Below are 21,069 nucleotides of genomic sequence, written 5' to 3' on the forward strand. Positions count from 1 at the left end.
TATATTGTGTAACAAAGAGGCAAACTCGGTCTTTTCAGGCCGAGCGTATAAGTTTGCAATATGAGTCGTAGCTAAGTCGAATATTACGACTCTGCGATATGAAAAGACCGTTGCCTCCTTGTTGTATACGATTCTTTATATAACGAAAGTATGTTACGCATTTTTTCACGAAGCACCAGATTGAGGTTAGGGTCACGTAATTTCAGAGTTGTTTGCGACAGTGCATGCGCGCAGTACAGAAAAGACCACTTTCTACTCCTGTGACTCAAAAGTGGTCTTTTCTGTACTTCGTGAATGCGCATTTGCCGACTCACTCTATCGTCATAAGAACGGGTACTTTGTGCACGGAAAATACGCATGAAAAAATGCGTAAAACATGCTCGCGTTATGTATGAATAAGTTTTCTTAGGCTCGAGAATCGGGGTTTTTTTGCGCCACACTGTAGACAGGAAGATACAGACATCGGACGGAGAAACGTCCATAGTCACGGTGCTGCCGCGGTCCGTCGGCTTGCGCCGTTCTGGAGCTGAACTTTGCCTTTGCGATCAGTCTGCTCGCGAATGACCCGCCGCATCGCAGCGACGTACGACGGGTTGCGTACTGAACGGAACGAAAGGGGGATGATTGGCCTTAACGGCGTACCAGTCAGCCCCCAGTTGCGCTTTGAAATGGCTGTGCGTTTTCAAATTTCCTGTTTTGATTGATAAATTCGTTATCTATTTTTAACTCTTTTTTCTTTTCGAACCGTATAAGTTGTCGCCGTAGCTTGTAAAGTGCTTGTCTCACGGTTCGCCCGGAACCCTCACTCATCCGTCCATAATGCCGAGGAAAATAGGATTCACCGTTGTTTATGCCACGAGTGAGTAAAAACTTGCAAGTTCGTGAAATTTTTTTTTGTGATTTTCGAAAATTGAAAAGAAGATTAAATATAGCGATTGACTATGAACCAACCACAAAACTTTTCCATCGGTTCGCATTGTAGGTACGATGGTTATGTAATTTCTTTTTGGATTGTCATGAGACGTGAGCATTCTCGATGCAACCCTTATATCAGCCACAGATTTGGTGACATTGATTTTCCCGCAGTCACGAGGTTCTGGAGTCTGCCTGAAAGAAGTTGTTTCGTGATTACCGGCCTCGTTTTTTCTCAAGCCGGAATTTGCAAACATTTTGATATGTTAAAATTCAGAGACATATTCTGACAGGGAGCGTAAAAGAATGAATGTGTAACAAAAAAAAAAAAAAAGCATGCCGTTTTCTCTTTCCACGTGCACCTCTATTCTCACATTGATTCATAGCTACATCTGCATATATACACGTACATTCTCTTCCACCATCCTCAAAATCCTTCTTTAAAATTAGTGTTCAAGATAAATTTGAATGAAATCAAAGTAGGTACCAAAATTGACATTAGTTTTGGATTAAGACGATCTAATATTAATTGTCAGGTTTATCCGGTTTCACAGTTTTACAGTTATCCAAGCTACTCTATTGATATATAATATTCTCTTCCTGCTACGGATTGAGTTTCAATGGTGAAATCGATGTGTTCCATAGACTATAATAAGCGCCTGTCCACATCACGTGACTACCGTTCAATGAATTTCAGCTTTATGTACGAATTTTCAATTATCTTGAATATTTATCAACGACATCATCGTTCCTAGATCTACCGTTTTCTCATTTCCCGATCGACCGGGTACTTTTTCTCTACGTCTGTGAACAGAAATACATCTGTGCACAATATTTACCATACATGATATAAAAACGTAAAGCGGGCGAAAAACCTTTTAGCTAAAAATAAAGATTTTTTTCAGAAATTCTGATTCTGAATGTGGAAGTTAAAGCATGATTCCTTGCAGGTGAGGAAGATCGACACTCTTCCTTGGAGCTTAACGTCCACGGACCGACGGTGCGCGGGTGGCAGAGCGGTCGAAGATGTGGATACCCTCAAGAACTCGTTCTCAGACTTCACGGGCCGACCAAGCTCTCGAGAATACAAGTTTTGGCTCATCAATACCTCATACGTGAGTCCAATTCACACGCAGCATAAAACAAATGAAGCAACTGAATTTTTTGCGAATAATTAACGAACTCTATCTATGAAATTCACGAAAGTCAAGTCAAAAGAATCGAAGGGTACTTGGCATCGATCAAAATTATAACACAAATAGTTTGAACCTCAACGAACTACGGACGTAGAGAACTGAAGTAAAAAAAAAACTTTTTTTTCAGCGGAGAAATTGGAGATATGGACGTCACAGGAGACGAATGGTACAAATTCAACGGACTTCAATTATCTGGGGTACATTACGTTGTCCGATAACGCATCGACTCTATACAAGAGCAGGGAGTTGAAGAGCGTCGCTCTTCCCGAAACCGACGCTGCCACTTTGAAACTCAAGCTGCATAAACCGCACAAGAATGCCCACAATGTTCACGAGCAGGTAAACTCGACAAAGTGCAGCGGGGGCGTTGAAATGAAATTTCACTTATTGTTAAATTTACCGCGAACAGTTGTCTACGCGTAATCGCTATACCGACGGACAAATCTAAGATTACGAATGACCATGGGTAGCAATAGTGACGACACGCCTGCAATTTAATTCTTATTTATTCATTCAACCGTATAAGGTATATCACGTGTACCTATACATATAGGTATATACGTACATCCGTATCTACGCGGTGATTGTGAAACTGCTGTAATTTTGCATTGCTTTTTACCGATAAAAGCTATTGTCAATTTATTGCCATCTGAAAGCCAAACATACAGTAAATTTTTCATCAAATATAACACCGGTGTTGTAAAAATGGAAAAAATAGAAGCAAATCTTCTCACGGTTTAAAAAAAAAGATACCTTTTTGCCAAATTCCGTTTTCAGTCTATCTTAATCATACCACTTGTTCGATTAGTCGAATCATAATTCACTAACGATAAGTTAAATAGCTTCGAGATCAGTACGTGTAAGACGTTCTTCTCAAGAAATATTAATATGTGAAGATAGAAGAAAGTTGTACTTTAATTTCCACACATTTCTAATTCATTGATTCACAGTTAAATATGCCAACTTTTCACATCACAACTATTCCTATGGTTACTAAATTTTAATCGTGTGAGTAATTTGTTCACAAACACCATGTTAATCGTAGTTTAGAAAGCATACAATACGTGCCTATGTAGTATAATATATACGTTTATTCACGTATATGACGTTACAAGTAAATTGTGAGCTATAAGGATGAGCCAAGACGCTCTGTCATCTCAGGTCGTTTTAATAATCTTATATTTACATTATCTACCCACTGGAGATGTAGATAATGTCATATCATTCATCTTGGCAATGAATTAATCAATCGACTTAAAATAATACGTCGAAACCGTGAAATTAAGAGAAAAGAAAAAGTCATATATTTTTTCAGGCACAGCACTAAAATAATTTTCAAAATAGCCGTGTGGACTATAATATCTACTCTTTAAGTTCCAGACTAATCTATTTTTCAAAGAGTGCTACAGTGACTGCGAGTCTGCATGGAACCTCGTATGTACAGGTCCAGGATCGATCGATAAACGTTCAGAGTAATTCAATTTTGAAAGTGGATTACTTTCATATTCCCGAATCACGCGCTACGCAAATCTTTGAAAGATTTAAAACCGTTCGAATTATAATAACTCACTTACTATAGGTATGAATTTTAGTAAAAGCGATTTGAAAGACAATCTGAAAACTGATACGGCATATTTTCGATGGTATTTTTTTTTTCGAAAATCGTGCAGTCAAATAATAAACAAAAATTTCTCTGAAATTACTACGCTGCATTAAAATATGATAATATGTACCGGTTAAATGTAAATTCAGGCAACTAAAAATTTCAGCCCGTGATTTCCAGAGATAAAAAAATTTTGACTTTCACTGAAATTCTTAGACGTTCTATGTATATATATTCGTCATTTTACGATTTCTATGTTCTTAAGAAAAGATATTTCCTCACACCACAAAATCGTAAAATTTTACTGCAATATTTTAACGGGCCAGTTAACAAACTTTCAGTCCATTTGTTAAACTTCGGTAAAAAATGGCAGATATTTTTCAGAGTAACAAAAAAGAAATTTTCATCAGTGAATAAGTATAAATTTACACAGTATAATTTCTACAAACTCTGCTAGATCTAGTACAGACTTTGACGTAGGTAGTGTTAATTCAATCAGGTTGCCTATTGCATTATATTTATATTTTTCAGGTAGGTCTAATAGCCATAAACATCCTTGGTGAACCCTACGGCCAGGAATACTGCGGTCAAGGTGATGCACCTTACAACCCGCACTACACTTCACCCTATGATGACCTCGCTTTTGAAATGTACGTTGACCGTGAAGTGGCGAAAATTATACGACAAATGGAAATGAAAAAGCTGCAGGCGGCTGAAGGTAGCCTTGAATATACTTCAATCTTACAAATAGAATTAATATAAATAATATTTTGAACCTACTTTACATGCATTGTGTATCTCAATGTTAGTACTTCTGAATTACTTCCTGATTATTACAATTTTATCATTGTTTCTAATATTTAGAAGAAAGATTTGAATACGCGTCAAAGTTAAAAGTGGCTATGGAGAATCTAAGGAAAGCCGGGGAACGTCTTGGTAAATATGAATTGGAAAAGAAATATGCTATCGCATTGGAAGATTACGATAAGGCAAAAGTGAAGAAGGCTCAAGCGCAGCAGTACAGACAGCAGGTCTATCAAAGTTTAGAAATTGAAGATTTACTCGAAGTTCACGGCGTAAGTAATCTTTTCGACAGTACAAGAAATTCTGCAGACATCCATAAGCTGTCAAAAATAAAATCAGTAACATTGTCACACTATCCACCTAGCCATTGGAAAAAAATGACGAGTCCATCATAGAAGGGAAAGAGCCGGTGTCAGCTGACGCAATTGTATCCGCAACGGCAGCTCAAGTGGTTGAAGACATTACTTCGCCACCAAGACTAGTCGTTCCGCCAAGCCGAGACGGTGCCCTGTCTCCTACCGGTCCTGCCCATCAACAACCACCGTCACCGCTTCATCAAAAGCCTAGTAGTCCGGGTAAGAATGGAAAACAATGCTAAGATTCAACAGATAGAACCAGTTATTGAATGGTCTATATGAAGAAGAGCTTTACTGTTTCTACATTCTGAAGAATTTCGCAAGTCATCAGAAATATTAGTGATATCTTGGCGCAGTTATAAATTCGTGGATAAAAGTGGTTTCCACATTAGCTATTTTCTTTGGATACATTTTTGCCTTTCTTGCTATAAATCAATTTTATATGACCAGAGGTGCTGGATCACCCGACAAGTGGTGTATTAGAAAGAACAAATGGTTGCACCAAGGGCTCTCTCAGAAGAAAAACCAAGTCAGCTGGACCAATGCTTCGATCCAGCTACGAGGCTTACGAGGAACGAACTATACCTGCGCTAAGGCAGTGAGTATCCAAAAAATAGTGTTGTTTATTCAGAATTATTAAAATTAATACCTTCTTTTAGCTCACATACAAATGAATTTACGAGAGAATGTCACTTGGACAGTACAGACAGTACAAAAGTAACATCGAAACTTAATGACAGAGAGAAGAAACAGGCTGCGCTACCAATATCCGTCTTTGGAATGGAAATGGTAATTCTTTTATCTTCAGTTACATTTTCAACCGTTTGAAAAATTTTATAGGCCTATTATAATCACAAACCCCTTTATTTTATTTAGGTCGAAAAGTTTTATTCTAAGCAATTTACTGATAAAGAAGAGGGATTAATGCAACTCAAAGAAGAATTGCGGACATTTGATTCTGAAGTTTCAAAAAATTCAGCAAACAAAACAGCAAGGGCGGCTATTTTGCTGCTGCACAGAGCGCTTAGAGACAAAGTTTTCAGTGTCTACAGTCTAGCAGCTCAGTTAATCAGGGTATTCTTCACCGAGTTTGCTGTGGGTCGGTAAGCACAAAGAGTTAATTTATCAGCAACAAACTTTATTACGAAAATAAAGAAATGTGACTTACTTTGATAGCTGACGATACTCACTCCCTTATAGAGAATGACATACCTCTTTTCATTAGTTTATTTTTTCTTACTTCAGAGTATCATCTGCTGAAATTGCTCGCAGTGTAGATCGATTGCTGCCAGAGCTCCTGACTAAATCAGGCGATACTACTCCAAGGATCCATAATATGGCTGTTCACACTATTCTCAGTATGGCAGACTGCAAGTGTGTCAGAGAACTGCATATTATACCGGTCCATCTTAGCAGGCCTGTGAACAGTAGTACGCATCAAAGATTAGCTCTGAGTAGACTAGAAATGGTCGAGCAGCTAATATTGAATCACGGAATATCTACGGACAAACAGAGGTAAGGTGAGATTGAGCACAGATAAAATAGTTACAATTATTGATGATTACATAATTGGTAATCTTCAAATTAATCCGTTTAGCGGTTTGACTTGCCGAACATTGTCGGAGTTTGGCCTGTCTGGACTGCATCATCCAGCAGAAGCTGTGAGAAAAGTATCGGAAAGAGTATTGGTATTGGTTTATAAAGTGAATCCAAGGCTTGTGAGAAAGCAGCTACCACCAGACGATGATATCACTAGGAGAAATCTCCTTTACAGACAATTATTCCATGAATTTGATCTAGTCGATCTTCAGGTAACTACTTTCCGCATTTATAATGTTATAAGCCCGTAGGAAATCTGAAAAATTTTTTTTGTATCAACTCATCAACTCTCAACGTATTGGTTTTTTGATTTTTTCTTCACAGAGAAAGAAAGATCTAGAAACTAGTCAGAAAACCACGACGCCAGTTCACACAAAGCTTGTAGAAAATAACGAAGCTAGCGTTGCTAAATCTCCGCCAAGGTCTAGTCCCGTTGTTAGTACTAGTAGTTCTATCAGCATTACATCACCATCGGACAACAGCAGCGATCACAAAGGGGACAAGTTAGTATTTTTTGTTAGTATACAGAGTTCTGAGTTTTGCAGAATAGCAAATGAGTTATTCGGAATGTTTGTGACATCTTGCTTAATGTAACAAAATACTGCTTAAATTGGCAGAACTGATCGAAGAATGCTTTTCTTTAATTTTCAGGATGTGCATATTTTGTTTATCGAAAGGTCAGGTATATTCAGAGGAAGGTTTGAATATACATTATTGGAGGACTTGTCCAATGTTGACGAGATGCGAAGCTTGTAAACAAGTTGTCGAAGTTTCGTACGTCAACCTACATTTACTAAGTGAGTATACACAGTATGTGTATTTGAAATCTGTGACAAAACTAAAAAAAAAAAAAAGGTTGAAATGAGATAAATTACAGAACATGCGAATGATCAAAACAATTTCTTTACCAGACGAATGCGATATGAGAAATAATTACAGCAAATGTGATACATGTAAACAAGCAGTACACATAGAAGACTTGAAGCGACATTCAAAAAGTGACAAATGTACTAGTGAGTATAATTGTTCCTCCAGATATATGGGTTTAAGATAAAATTTCGCATGCGCAAAATACATAATCTGTCTGTACGCTGTCGCAGAGCCAATAGAAGGATGCGAAAGATGTCCACTATGTCAGTTACATATTAATCGGAATAAATGGCGAGATCATCTCATGGGAGATCAACCCTGTACAAATAATCCGCGGAATAAGACAAACAAAAGCTGTAAGTTAACGTTGAATATATTAGTTGAAGCAAACGAAGAAAAGTACAAATGATAAACTTATATTATCGTCGCGTGACATTGGTATTTACCTATATTTATTTAATTTTTTTTTAAATTTACGTTTCAAAATTTCCAACTGTGAAGATTGGTCAATTATTTTTACAGCTTCGAAATCCCCATCGAACACGCAAAATATTGGCGGAAAATTGACTTCGCCAACTAGCAGGGATTACTAGCGTCAACCTTTGCCTCATGTATAGTAGTGTATGAAGAGTTTTCGAATCTTGTTTATTTTATAGTTTATGTATTTGTTATAGAATTTTAATGTTTCTACGCTATATTTGTACGTATACATTAAAATATCTCGTTTACAGTAGATCCCGTCCCGTACGTTGTACATGTATGTTATTTATTCTCACAGTTGAATGACAGGGAAATCAGTCAGACCTTATGAATACTCACTGTTGAAAACTGAGACGTATGAAGCACAATGCTTTTCTGTATGTTACGTAGAACTTTATTGTTAGTCCAACATGAAATTACCGATTTGGTACTTTCATTTCATAAATTCATAACACTTCCGACCATGTTCATAAACTTTTTATAACATTCTCGCAGTTGCACGTACAATAATTATACATACGTACGTACTTTACGCTTGTTCAAATATTGTGAGCAGCAACACAGGCTGATTAATAATTCGAAAGGGTAATTTGTGCTCAAATGATATCAATTAAGGATGAAACATTGTTAATATTGTAATACAGTTTCCTAAAAATTGTTCACAGAAAGTGAATAACGAAAAAACCATTGTCATTATCAATTATCATCACGTAGTTTATTGTTTCTAAAAAACATCCCATATACGAAATTCTGAACGTTATGGAGAAGTTTCTCTGCCTTATCCTTTACTATCCTGCATTCATTCGATTAAAAAATAGAATTCAAAGTTTAGAATACAATATTAAAACTAAATGAATTTAGAATAGAAACAAACGATATTGACTGTCAAGTTAACGAAAAACTGTCAAAATTCAACAATATTGAAACCTGGAATAATATGCTTTTTCCCAGTCGGCAGCTCATAGATAACAAATGATATATGCACAAGATCGTCTGTTAAGATGTATTGTTGCTTGACTCTTCCTCATTCTTATTATCCTCCAGTTCTTTTCCATTTGCAGTCGTATCGTCTTTTTCCATAGATTCCCCATTGTCGAGTTCTATGTTAGATGTCTCTGCATTTTGATTCTCTTTGAACTTATTCTTTTCTGTATGTAGAGATTAGAAAACGGTAATTACTGCTGTATAGGTAACTTCTTATTCTTATTATTATTATTTTTTTTTACCATCGAACAAATACGAAATATTAACGAATTTACACATTCTAGTTTCTCATGATATGTCTGATAAAATCTTACCAAATTTAGAGCAATCTGCTCCTAAGAGTCGAAGATAATGTATTGCGTCATGAGTGGGCACGTAGGCTCTCAACGACATGGTACCTCGCCACCCAACCATCTCCAACTCCAAAGGATTCAAGTTTTTGTCTTCTTCGATTAATTCTTCTTTATAAATCAGTACACAGCTTCCAGTTGCTAAATTGAAAGATATTCCAACTACAAATTAATGTTTAAGGTAAGACGTAAGTCTTTAAATACATAGTATAATGTCTACCAAAATCTTGGACTCGACTTTGTGTATCTGGGCTCAATTTTGATATCTCAGGTGGAGTATTGGGGTTGTCATTTTGTAAAAGCATCACTAGATCGTCCTTTGAGATTCGAACCTTTCGGCATTCGCCGATATAGTCAAAGAGACTGTTTAATCCTTCCTGAGCGAGTCTAAAAGCACACTTCATATTTTTATTGTCACAGCGAACAAAAGTTTTCACTCCTGTATTGATCATCTTCACTTTAGCTTCGTTCAATTTTACGATATCGCGTATAGCTGGTGAGGTAAAGTATATGTTCTTTTTTTTCCCCTCGTGACACCTCACCAACAAGCATGTTGGGTCCAGGTTATCTGATATATTGTAAAACTCTCTGTAATTGAAAGAGTATTATCACTATTTTTTTTCAATTTCACCATCGAAATTCATCACACGTTCAAATTATCTCTACTCCGTTATTCCTATTACTTTTGTTAAAACTTACTTGATTGATGGCCAGACATCCTCCTTATCGCCTTTGAAAAAAACAAAAGGATCTTCACGGTATCCAACCATCCTTTTCCTCTTTCTTTGAGGACCCCACGGTTTTTTTTCTGCCTCTAACGGCCTTTTGCCATCAGTAGCTTTGAGGTTTGCTTCTTCTTTTTCTGCTTCTTCTTCCAAACTCAATTCAGTATTAGCATCATTGGTTGACGGCTTTTCAGAACCTACTTCCATTTTTTCCTCTTTATTCTCCCATGGAAGTGGTTTAACTTTTTCCAATACTGCCACAAAAAATCCACCGGTATCTTGATGATGTGGCAATATCCTCATACTGAAAGCGTTCAGTTTACACAAATTGAATTGCAGCTTACCAGTGGATTAGAAAACGAATATCAAAAATTTAGGAGTACACACCTCCTTTCAAGGTGAAACTTATCTACATCCGCTGCATTTGGAGGGAACATATGAGGTCGGATTTGAGTTTGCCATTGCTCAGGAACTTCTTCCCACGTTTTGTAATACTGTAAGTTCTTTGATGCAAGAGTCCAATGGCTTACACCTGACAAACAAAAAAATTACTATCAGAATAAATGCAGAGAATAAAACGAAATTAAAAACTATTGAGGGTGCTTTTATAAATTGTAAGTAATAATTGAATCGTTTCAAAGATAGGTAATACAGGTCGCAAGATAATATTAACCTGGATTGCATTTCAGACCAGGTACTAAATTTCTTCCATCAACTAATCGAACAGAATCACCAACTTCGGTAAGTATTCTATGAATAACAGCTTCATTTTCTATCGGATTAAGAGAACATGTGGAATAAACCATTCTTCCACCAACTGCCAAGAGCTCCAGTCCTCTCTGGGCTATTCTGTATTGAATTCTAGTGGAGAACAAGAATTTGTTTGACTCATGAAAACTCGAGAAGTAAACAATGAATGACAAAATTTAATTTCAATTTTAAGGCTATGCGAGAAAATTCGTGCAAAGTAAGTAAACATTCACCCATGAAGATTGTTTCCATTCGCAGGACTCCACTTGCACCAAATATCTGGATTTTTTCTCATTGTTCCATCCCCGCTGCAAGGTACATCAGCAAGAATTCTATCAAACCTGAATGGAATCGAAAAGTGTATTACTCAGATATGCTATTGGAAAGGTATTTCCGAGACAAGTCTATTTACTTTAACTTTTCTGTCGTGCCATCTGGTTTGGCAACATTGAAATTAGGCATTACTGATGAGTCGTGATTTGTAATCAGAATATTTGGGCTGTTCAATCTCTTAGCTTGATGCACCAACATGTAGCACCTGTTGTTGTCCACGTCATTGGCAATTACAAATCCCTCTGTTGACAAGGGACACATGGATAACATTGTAAAAAGTACTAAATTCCACAACTAGCGGTAACAATAGAAATTCAAGAAAAGTAGCAAAACTATTGGTTAATGGAAGGAAAAAAAAGGCAAAAATGATAAAGCCGACTTGCTACTATTCCTAAAATGACTTGATCTCATTGTGTATGAGCATATATTCACCAGGATGTGGGTTGCTCTCATCAGAATGTATCATTTCAATTAACTGAGCTGTCTTTGAACCTGGTGCAGCACACATGTCGAGAACCTGAAAGATTACAAACGTTTAGAGTTGATTGAAATGCATTCAGCTGAAGGAATTGGTTTTCTTCATAAGTGTATCAGCAAATGATGATAAAATCAAACCTTATGTTGAGGTTTGACTTCCAAAACGAGGGGAGGAATCATGCTCACTACTTCTTGGCGACTTATGTTACCGCTAGCTGTTTCAGCAATCAAAAAATTATGTAGCCTAAAGTATGCCTCAGACCTTCGAATGTCCTTACGAGTCAACTGAAGCTGCCAAGCCAAAGAATCTGGATAAAACGGAAGGCATTTTGGATAAAGTTTTTCTTTCTCTTTGACTTCTTCCTCTTCATTTTCTCGTTTTACATTGATGATCTCATTGAAAAAATCCCCTTTAATTATATCAAGCAGTGCCTTCGTTTCTGCCTTGGAACCAGTTATTCGAAAGGCGGCCGGCAGGTTTTCCCGCATCTTGTTCATAAAAATGTACCATTCTTCGCTAGGAACGATATTTTGGGTTTTGTAATAATTTTCAAAATCAACATTCTCCCTGATTATTTCTTCATAGCATCTCTGCGGCCTTTTATCCCATTCATCTTTGTTCTGCAACAAGTTGATTTAGCTCGTTATAATCTATTTCGAAAATCCATCTGTCACGGTGATTGTAAGTTGCTGTTGGGTAAAAAATGTACAGCTTCCAGAGAAAAGAATTGTCATGTCAAATATTCAATAAAAATTAATTCTAATAGCAACATGCTTGCGGAGGGTAGAAGGATGAATTTTAGTGACATTTGCGGAATTCAATATCGAAATACCGTAAACTTAACCTCCAAATCAAATCAGAAGCCGCATCAGTTCCGAAAAATTTTTTACCTTCTGTTTATCGCGGCGTTTTTCAGCAAAATTCTTCTTTGGCCTATATTTTCTACCTTTACCCATTATCACTTGAAATTACTGAAATATACTGCAAGGCCTACCGACTCGCATTAAACCACAGATTCCTATAAGTTGTCTGTGATACGCTGTATTAATGTCACGTGTAAACGGAAACCGCGCGGACACGATCACAGTCAGCGATCTCTATTAGTATAGAGTTGTAATCACAGCTTAAACTACCGGGGCCACTAATCGTGAATGCGAGCGATGCGAGTAATGAGAGTACCAATTTGCGTATTCAGCGGTGACGATTTTGGCCACGCTGTTTAATTAAAATCAGTACTCATTGCAGTCGTGTCCGATCTTCTAAACCGTTCAGTAGGTAGTTGGAGGATAGGGAATCTGTGCTATGGTTCGCAACCAGTCATGACTGAACCGTCTTTGAGGAAACAAGATGTGTTTTTGCGCGTCTATTGTCGTTTCGGCTATTGAAAATGTGCCCCCCCACATGACGTCATTTATATCTAACTATAATTATCTGGCGTCATGCAGGGGCTATCACGTGACCTTGCTACTGCGCATCTGTGTTTAAAGCACACGAAGCACACCAAAGAGCACACCGTGTTTCCTTATTTCATAATCAGTGGCGGTTTCGCCTATCGCCGGACGCCGAGACTGGCATTTAAACATAGGCTATGGCCCGAATTATTAAGTTCTTTAAAATTATAAGAAGTAATTGGAAAAAATCCACCTTCGCTCTAGCTGCGATATCGTATGGTGGGTCCTATGGCATAGAGTCTTATAAGTGAGTACTTCCTTGCCTGTCAAGCTGGAAGTTATTTCTACCAAACAAACATAACCTTAACGGATTAACCTCTCGATGCTGTTGAATTTAAAATTTCAGCAAAGAGCAGTTGATGCGAAGGTATTGCGAGGATGCGGTCAGATATGGAGATATGCCACTGCCGGTAAATTTAAAACCGCGACACGTTACTGTCATTTTAAATCCAGCGGCTAACAAAAGGTATGTTCAAATTCTATGGTCATATGATTGGTGTGTGAGCGACAAGATTATTTTGATTACTACTAAAGTTTCATGGAAGCACTGCATATAAAATATTTTACTGATCCAGTGATATATAACAACTGCTCCAGATTTCTGGAACCGATATGTAATCATCGTTACCATTTGACGCTGTTGATTTAGAAAAGCAAAGGATTTGTTAGAAAAGTATTGCGCACCACTGCTACACCTTGCTGGAATAGCTGTAACGATCATTCAAACTGAATCTGAGGGCCAAGCACGAAGTATAGTTGAGAATTTGAATTCTCATACAGATGCCATAGTTGTAGCAGGTGGCGATGGGTCATTGTCGGATGTCGTTACTGGGGTGATGCGAAGGTGCAACACCGATGTCGAGATAGTCAAGCAATGCCCAATTGGCATTTTACCTCTCGGGCAGACCAACAATGTCGCAAAATCACTGTTTAATGGATACACAGATTTACCACAGATACACGCTATGGCTGAAGCTACCATGGCTGTTGTCAGAGGCACTACTAAATTAGTTGATACTATCGAAATTGAGCCTCTTGAGGTAATTAATTAGACCGATCATAGGTCACTTGGTGTTTGCTAATTTTTCATTTTGCGAATTGTTTCTTTTTTTTTTTATCATCAGACCTTAAACTCGGGTAAAATGTAAGTTTTCACAGTGTTTGCTGTTTGAATTTTAGAACATTTATTCTCAATCTTACAGCAAGACCCTGAGAATATTATCAAACCAGTTTATGCAGTGGGCACTGTGGAGTGGGGTGCATGGAGAGACGCAAATGCTAAAGCCAACAAATACTGGTATTGGGGATCACTTCGTAGGTAAACAGTACAATTTTGGTGTATTGTAAATTTCCTGACATGGCCAAAAGCTTATAAGATGAAAAAGTTGCTTCAGCCATGTATTGATTTGCACCAATTGCTAGAACTTCAGTTACAAGTAATCTAATTGCAGGATCCAGTAATTCGGTTGTAATCAAATCTTATATTACAGATATGCAACTTATGTATTCAATGGTTACAAAAGTGACCTCACCTGGGACTGTAGCGCTGATTTACGATACTCAGAACCATGCAACGGGTGCTCTCGTTGTCGCCACAACAGGCAGAGTAGTCATTCATCTTCCAGTGACAGACGTTGGTGGCATTCTTTTGTTCCAAGGACGAGGAGTGCATCTTTTGGTAATATCGATAGCAATTGTTCTCTAAAAGTATTCTCAGTACCAATCAGATGCACACTTATATAGTACAATAAAAGATAAGTAAAATTTGGCGTAACTAAAAGTTGATATTCATCAATAAATATCGTTTTTAGAAATCGATTATAGTAAGGTGATAAATGAAAAATGTGGATCTCTTCATGAAATTCCAATAGTCACAACCGAGTTGAAAATGATTACCAGTAATCTGGACTCTCCAACCGATCATAGTGTGCCAGCAATTAAAGTCCATTTAGGTGAGTTAAAGTAGCCATTGAATAGCTAAACCTATCATTCAATCTTCACATCAACAAATCCAAAATATTCTAACAATCTTCGATCAATAGGTCCAGAAACCGTGAGCTACTTAGACTTTGTTAAGGAAGGATGGAAGCGAGCAGATGGTCACAAAACTGTGAACAAACAAACCATTGAGGCGAAGGATATTGAATTGCGACCTCGTGAAACTGTTTCAAAACCGGTGAGTGAATATTTACATCATATTGTTATCCCTACTCGAACTTCCCTTGTGAATTTTAAAAAAGGGAATCGAGAATTTTAACAACTATGCGAAGTCATGTATTGTATTATATATAGTTTAAACCCTGGAATGTTGACATGTGTTAAACGTGAAATGTTTATTACAGGAACAAAGCAAAATGTTTTCCATAGACAATGAAGAATTTGAATTGAAGCCAATCAGAGTTAAATTACTACCAAAAAGTGTAACAATGTTTTGTGCGCAGCCTATGGATAGTGCAGTAAGCTAGTATAAATAAAGAGCTAACAGTACTTTTTGCGCCTTTCTTTTATCCTTTGCATTTAATACCGATGACTGATCATTTCCATCGGTGATTCTGTAAAAGTCTAAAAAATTTAAATATACACCGCCAACCAAAAGTTTGGGTACACCAGTCGAAATTTCTTGCCGCACTAAAAGTTAAATAGCGGACTCAAAAATAAAGATAATCAAACGTTCCAAACAGCGTTTTAAAGAGGACATATTTACCTTTATGTTTGTTTTTTCGAAAATTATTTACAATTTTTCTTGGATCTGGTACGTATTTTTGAACATGGCCGTTTCTCCGCCATTCTTTAGTCTCCAACCAACATTTTCGTTCTTCATAAAGTATCGTATGATTTTTTTTCGCCCAAGTATTGAATTTTCAGCTCAAAAAGTTATGTTTTAGAAAAAAGCTGTAATTCAACAATTAGTGGGTTTCAGAGAAAATGGCAAGACGATAAAAAATTGCATAGGTTTACACTCGAGTAGCTTGAACTTTGCCAGCATTTGGGGGGGGATTTTAATGGGACTTTGATGAGTGGAGGGGCAATTTTTGAGGCCAGAATGTGGAGAACCATCGTCAGTTGAGACTTATATTCATTTTTTCGCGATAATTAGATATGATATACCTTGATTACGTAAAATAAACATCATGCCTCGTTTTTTTAATACCAAGTTCTTTATATTCAGTCCATTTCACATGTTCAAACTTTTCGGAGCAAGGAAAATTCGGAAAAATGTTGACCACGTATTAATCGCACGTATCAATCACATATAAGACTGTTGAAATGAGTCCAAAATACTTTGTGTGACTTTCATACGATGTAAACACAAACTCCAGATGAAAAATAAATACTTTTAAGCTTCGCTTTGACCTTATGAAGGTAAACAATTGCTCTACACGATCCTGTCGATTTTTTTTTGTTGTACGAACATTTCCAGCAACTGCGTGGTATAATTTTTTTGAATTTTTCCTGCTTTGAAAAGTTTTCACGTGTAAAAATGGCTAAATATAAAGAAATCCATATTTGAAAACGAGTTATGATTTTTGCTTAAAGAAATAAAGATATGTCATGTCACAATATAGCGAAGAAAGTGAATATATCGATAAATATGGTCTTGGTCGGCGTAAATGTAATTTTTTTTTTACAACGAAATCTAGTAAAGATGAGCTCAGAGACGTGATTGACTATTTTTTTGCGTCAAAAAGCAAGTTCAAAAGCCTGAAGTTTTTTCTTTTTAATATTTCGTCTTAAATCTGATAGTTTTTGAGACACAACAACTCAACTGACGATGGTTCTCCAAGTTCCAGCCGAAAAAATTGACCTTCCACTCATCAGAGTCCCATCCCAAAATTATAAAAAAATTTTTTTTAATACTGGAAAAATCCGAGTTACTCCAGTGTGAACCTATGCAACTTTTTACCCTTCTGACATTTTCTTTGAAATCCCCTAGTTATTGAATTACAGCTTTTATCTGAAACATGTTTTTTTTAGCTAAAATTAAATTGGGACAAAAAAAAGAAAAATCGTACAAAACTTTGTAAAAAACGAAAATGTAGGTAGCATAAGGGAAATATGTTAATAAGGGGAAATGTCTCACCGGTTTTCGGCTTTTCAACCATGTTTTCTACATACAAGTTCAATTTCATTTGGTAATAAGAAACAATTTATTACTTATATTTGAAACACGTTTTTCGTATAAAAAATAATGTATGACTATTTACAACAACAAAACTAACGATTTCGTTGAACCGGCATTTTCATTACAATTTTTTTTATCCTGGGTATTGTAGAATGGTCTTAAATGAGATTATACGCCTATGTATCGATATGACTTGTACCTCCAAATTATTCTCGTAGTGCACATTATGCTACAGGTTAAAATAATTCGTACAAAATGAACACAAACATACTGACATTAGTAACAGAACAAATATTAGCTGCTATAACAACGGGTAAGAAATAAAATAGGAGTTCACCTTGAGTTGAAGCAGATCATTACGACCAGGTGTAACGGATACAGGATGTATCACGACAAATTTTTACATAATAATACTGGCAATTTTGTACAAAAGAGTATTGGGTTGGAGCGTTTCACTGTACTGTAATGTCCATGTTTTCATATTTCGTTGAAGACGATCTCAGATCTGTCACTGGTTTCAACTTAAAGCATTTTCCGTTTCTATTTTTTGCTTCGCGTCATCGGATGGCACAGATTTTGAAGAAATTAAATTATCACTTGTAACGCAGAGTTCCTTCTCGCACTCCTTGCCTGATACTCTAAAGAAATTAAGGAGAGAAGGCTCCTTAATCGTTTTCCGTGGTTCTGTTGATCGTGATCTTGCTGAGCGTCGTACTGCCGTCGCGGTTGCTTTAGGACTAGTCAGTTCCCCTATACCAGCTTTCGACTTCTGTTCGAATTTTTCTTTACGTATTTTTGTTAACCAGTCAACGTTTTCTTTGTATTTTTGTGGGGATATTTGTAGCAAGTGCGGCGCAGTACCGTCTATGACGTAATTGGGCAGATTTAGAGTCGGGGAAAACGGAACTTCACTGTTACTTCGATCGTTTACCGTAGACGAACTTGGTCCAGGTTCATCTGAGTCATAATTTGCACTCAGTGTTCGTCCGCACTCGTTTGCTGAGCTGAATAGTCTTCGAGCTCCTCGGTTGTCTATGTGCAGACGTTTCGCGCTACCACCTTCGAGATTTTCCTCAACCGGCGATAAAACTGATTCAAATTTGAATCTTAGCTCATCGGCTGTCATTTGTGAGTATCGTCTCTTGGTCGACGGCGTCAGAGCCTTTTTTTCACTGCAGTTGTAACTTTCAACTGATTCAGTAGAACTTGGAGGACCCGAAGAAGGACCTGGAAGAAAACTGTTAGTTATTGAACTGGCCCCTTCAACATTAGCACTTACAATCGCAAATTTTATCATTCCTTTAAAAAGAGTGAAGGTATCTTCCAATTGCCGAAAACATGCAATTTTTCGGGAATAAATAGAGCCTCTCAGTTACAATTTAAGCCAGAGATGAACGGAGGGAGGAAGTTAGAATAGCAATTGTGGCTAAGTAACTGTTTGGAGTGGTAAAATTCTTTTGTTGCATTATATTATTCAAATATTTTCGTATACCAACGGTAGTATCAGAGCCAGGGGTCTGTTGTTGACAATGAATCCATTGGCAAGATATAGTTGGTGTTGCTTCCAAGCCACCTACAAGATGGCTCAGAGCGTCTTCAATTGGTACTGGGTTTGCCTCTCCTTGTATTTCTACTTCTGAGTTATCACCTTTATGTTCCAAACCCACTCGCCATATTCTATGTCTGGAGTCGTCAGAACAAGTAACGATCTGTAACACGTATAAGTAAGTAGTGAAGAAATTGACTATCTAGAAAGTTTTCTTTTTCAACAGAATAGGATTTTCAATTGCGCAAGCTATACTTTTGCTTCGCCGATGCTGCACCACGCAATGCAAGTCACTTCGGCGGTATGCCCTGAAAGTTTAACCAATGGGCGTCCTGGTTTGCTGGTATTCCAAATGTATGCAAATTCGTCACTAGATCCACTGGCAAGGTAACGGCCATCTGGGCTTAAGCAGGATTTGACATAAAAGGTTGAATTTTGATGTCCGTAGAATTCTGCAACTGTGATGCACAAAAGTGAGTCGTTGTTTCAGAACAGAGCAATCTTAATCTGTTCTACTGATTATGAGTTATCAAAGCATGGAATAGGAAGTGTATCGATGTGGTATTACCTGGCTTGGGATTACATGTGGCTATGTTGTACGCATAAATAATGTTATCCATGCAACTGGCATACAGCACAACGCCTGCAGGGCAAACAAGTAACGACGTAAAACCGTTTCTTGAACCTCCACCAGTGTATTGTAATATATTTTTTGCCACTGGGTCTCTTTTGTGCGACGAATAATTCTTTCGAAGATCCCACACCTTTATGATCCTGTGTATCAGAAAAATTTCAACTCTCATTAGATATGAATCAGTTCCACCAATTGTCAGGCATCGGACACATTCTTGAGTCAGAAATTAAAGATTCATCAGCAGCGACTTAAACTGTAATAATGATGACTACTTTGCGTGCAATTTGGATAATATGAATAAATTGATCCAGGAAATGAATGTCATGCATACCCGTCACCAGCAGCACAAGATATCAGTGTGAAATCATCCTGAAAAACGAGGCTGGTAATACTGTGGGCGCGCGAAGCTTGGCTACGTCTCTTTCGCGATTTTGTCCCACCTGCAGACACCATGCTATGCGAGTTGTATATACAGTTGTCTGGTCTGGGATGGTGCGTGTGGTTTGCTCTGATATCCCATATCATAATGGCACCGTCTCGAGCTCCGGTTGCAAAAACCGCTGGTTTGAAAACAAATATCGTTCATCGATGAAGTATGATATGCTTAAACTGAATCTACATGAAATATAAACAGAATATTTTTTTGCACCATTGACCTGAAACGCATTTTCACTATTCTCTATAGATTTTAGCAAACCTTTGTCTTGGTGTCGAAAAACTGCAGTTTTAACACTTCTTGTATGGGCTTGAAAGCACTCCATCTGCTTGATTTCTTCTTGCGATATGTCCCAGAGTTTGGATGTGTGGTCTCCGGATGCTGTGACCAACTTCATTTCACCCGGCATCCAGGCAACATCAAAAATTGCATTGTAATGAGCCTGCAGATATCACACATAAGTTTAAAAATAGAAACGGAAATTCATATTCAATTACGTATCATGTAAGCACAAAACTTGACATTACCTGTGTTCCCTCTAGTCTTTCGTGAAAGTTTCCTGTGATGGTTGTGTTTTGTAAGGCTATTTTGCCATCTTCATTAGCCAATGCAAGCACATGCTCGTTATTACGCGTTGTGCTGAATTTGCATGCAAACACTGGTGGTTCTGGATTAAAATCTGGTGTTTCAAGACTTGGAGATATTCCACAATATACGTCATTGTGATAACATTTTAAGCGACGTAATGCGATGTCGTAATCGCTCAAAGCTCCTGAAGAATTGAAATTATATCATTAAATTTGTTAGGCAAAGTACTGAGATATTCTATGCTAATTAAATATATTCTCTGTTGTACGAAGTGTCATTCTCTTGGATGCGAATTGTTAAAAATGACATGGTCTAGTTTGGCTTTTTCACAATTAGTACCCACAAAGGTGAAAGACCCTGTATAACTCTGCATGTAGTGAGATAGTGAAATTGCTGGTTTTATTCAATAAGTTGCTAATCATAATGCTGGAATAGTATTTGTCAGAGTTTTCGAAAAGTTGAGAATTCTGATTCGTAATTGAATCCCGATACATGTCGCCGGAAAAAAAGGTTATGATCAAGTTTCGAAAGATTATGAATATTGTACGCAAAATTATGATAGTGCATTAGTTTCTGTAGCTTACCAAAACCTTCCTCACGCCTCAGGACAGACTTTACAATATTCATTGTGCAGCCGCACGAATAATACACAAAATATCAATGAATTCATATAAATGTTTATATCTTACAAAAAACGCGGGAGATTCCGTTCCGTTCCTTTCGTCAAACCATCTCTCCATGCTCTCCATAGCTGTTTCTGGTTTTTTGTAAGTTTAGTTTCATTGCCTGCCGTGAGAGCAAACAATGGCTTGTCAAGGACTGGCGGGAAATAAATGTTTGTTTTTTGCAAA

At 37.3% G+C, this 21,069-nt stretch overlaps 4 protein-coding genes across 6 annotated transcripts; 2 read left to right on the forward strand and 2 right to left on the reverse strand.

Moving 5' to 3' along the window:
* Positions 1-570: 570 nt before the first annotated feature.
* LOC124177691 (centrosomal protein of 104 kDa) lies at positions 571-8,073 on the forward strand. 2 transcript variants are annotated; one of them, XM_046560339.1, is made up of 16 exons: positions 571-859; positions 1,863-2,027; positions 2,236-2,447; positions 4,243-4,429; positions 4,576-4,787; positions 4,880-5,090; positions 5,322-5,469; positions 5,531-5,660; positions 5,748-5,974; positions 6,117-6,386; positions 6,469-6,682; positions 6,795-6,973; positions 7,122-7,267; positions 7,382-7,483; positions 7,571-7,696; positions 7,863-8,073. In XM_046560339.1, exons 1-16 carry the CDS (start codon positions 820-822, stop codon positions 7,931-7,933), a joined length of 2,640 nt encoding a protein of 879 aa, XP_046416295.1. In that variant the 5' UTR covers positions 571-819; the 3' UTR covers positions 7,934-8,073. The 2 variants fall into 2 exon arrangements, 1 of the variants encoding a protein (XP_046416295.1); XR_006869652.1 differs by lacking the exon at positions 7,863-8,073 and having other exon boundaries at positions 7,348-7,483.
* A 440-nt stretch (positions 8,074-8,513) lies between these two features.
* Positions 8,514-12,609, reverse strand: LOC124177692 (tRNA (cytosine(34)-C(5))-methyltransferase). Its single transcript, XM_046560340.1, has 11 exons — positions 12,331-12,609; positions 11,578-12,060; positions 11,395-11,479; positions 11,042-11,204; positions 10,863-10,970; positions 10,553-10,740; positions 10,267-10,411; positions 9,854-10,183; positions 9,375-9,742; positions 9,119-9,295; positions 8,514-8,968 (listed from the first exon to the last, which is right to left on the reverse strand). The coding sequence occupies exons 1-11, from the start codon at positions 12,394-12,396 to the stop codon at positions 8,817-8,819; spliced, it is 2,265 nt and encodes a 754-aa protein (XP_046416296.1). The 5' UTR covers positions 12,397-12,609; the 3' UTR covers positions 8,514-8,816.
* A 208-nt stretch (positions 12,610-12,817) lies between these two features.
* Positions 12,818-15,378, forward strand: LOC124177693 (acylglycerol kinase, mitochondrial). The gene is made up of 8 exons (XM_046560341.1): positions 12,818-13,138; positions 13,238-13,357; positions 13,541-13,931; positions 14,094-14,209; positions 14,382-14,569; positions 14,703-14,843; positions 14,934-15,067; positions 15,234-15,378. The coding sequence occupies exons 1-8, from the start codon at positions 13,029-13,031 to the stop codon at positions 15,354-15,356; spliced, it is 1,323 nt and encodes a 440-aa protein (XP_046416297.1). The 5' UTR covers positions 12,818-13,028; the 3' UTR covers positions 15,357-15,378.
* A 1,668-nt stretch (positions 15,379-17,046) lies between these two features.
* On the reverse strand, positions 17,047-21,021 carry LOC124177747 (protein lethal(2)denticleless). 2 transcript variants are annotated; one of them, XM_046560510.1, is made up of 8 exons: positions 20,803-21,021; positions 20,163-20,402; positions 19,892-20,077; positions 19,526-19,754; positions 19,129-19,334; positions 18,816-19,018; positions 18,507-18,723; positions 17,047-18,241 (listed from the first exon to the last, which is right to left on the reverse strand). In XM_046560510.1, exons 1-8 carry the CDS (start codon positions 20,843-20,845, stop codon positions 17,532-17,534), a joined length of 2,034 nt encoding a protein of 677 aa, XP_046416466.1. In that variant the 5' UTR covers positions 20,846-21,021; the 3' UTR covers positions 17,047-17,531. The 2 variants fall into 2 exon arrangements, with proteins under 2 accessions (XP_046416466.1, XP_046416465.1); XM_046560509.1 differs by having other exon boundaries at positions 19,892-20,072; positions 20,158-20,402.
* Between the last annotated feature and the right edge of the window lie 48 nt (positions 21,022-21,069).

This window comes from Neodiprion fabricii, chromosome 3 (genome assembly GCF_021155785.1).
Source record: "Neodiprion fabricii isolate iyNeoFabr1 chromosome 3, iyNeoFabr1.1, whole genome shotgun sequence".
In the NCBI taxonomy this organism is placed as follows: domain Eukaryota; kingdom Metazoa; phylum Arthropoda; class Insecta; order Hymenoptera; family Diprionidae; genus Neodiprion; species Neodiprion fabricii.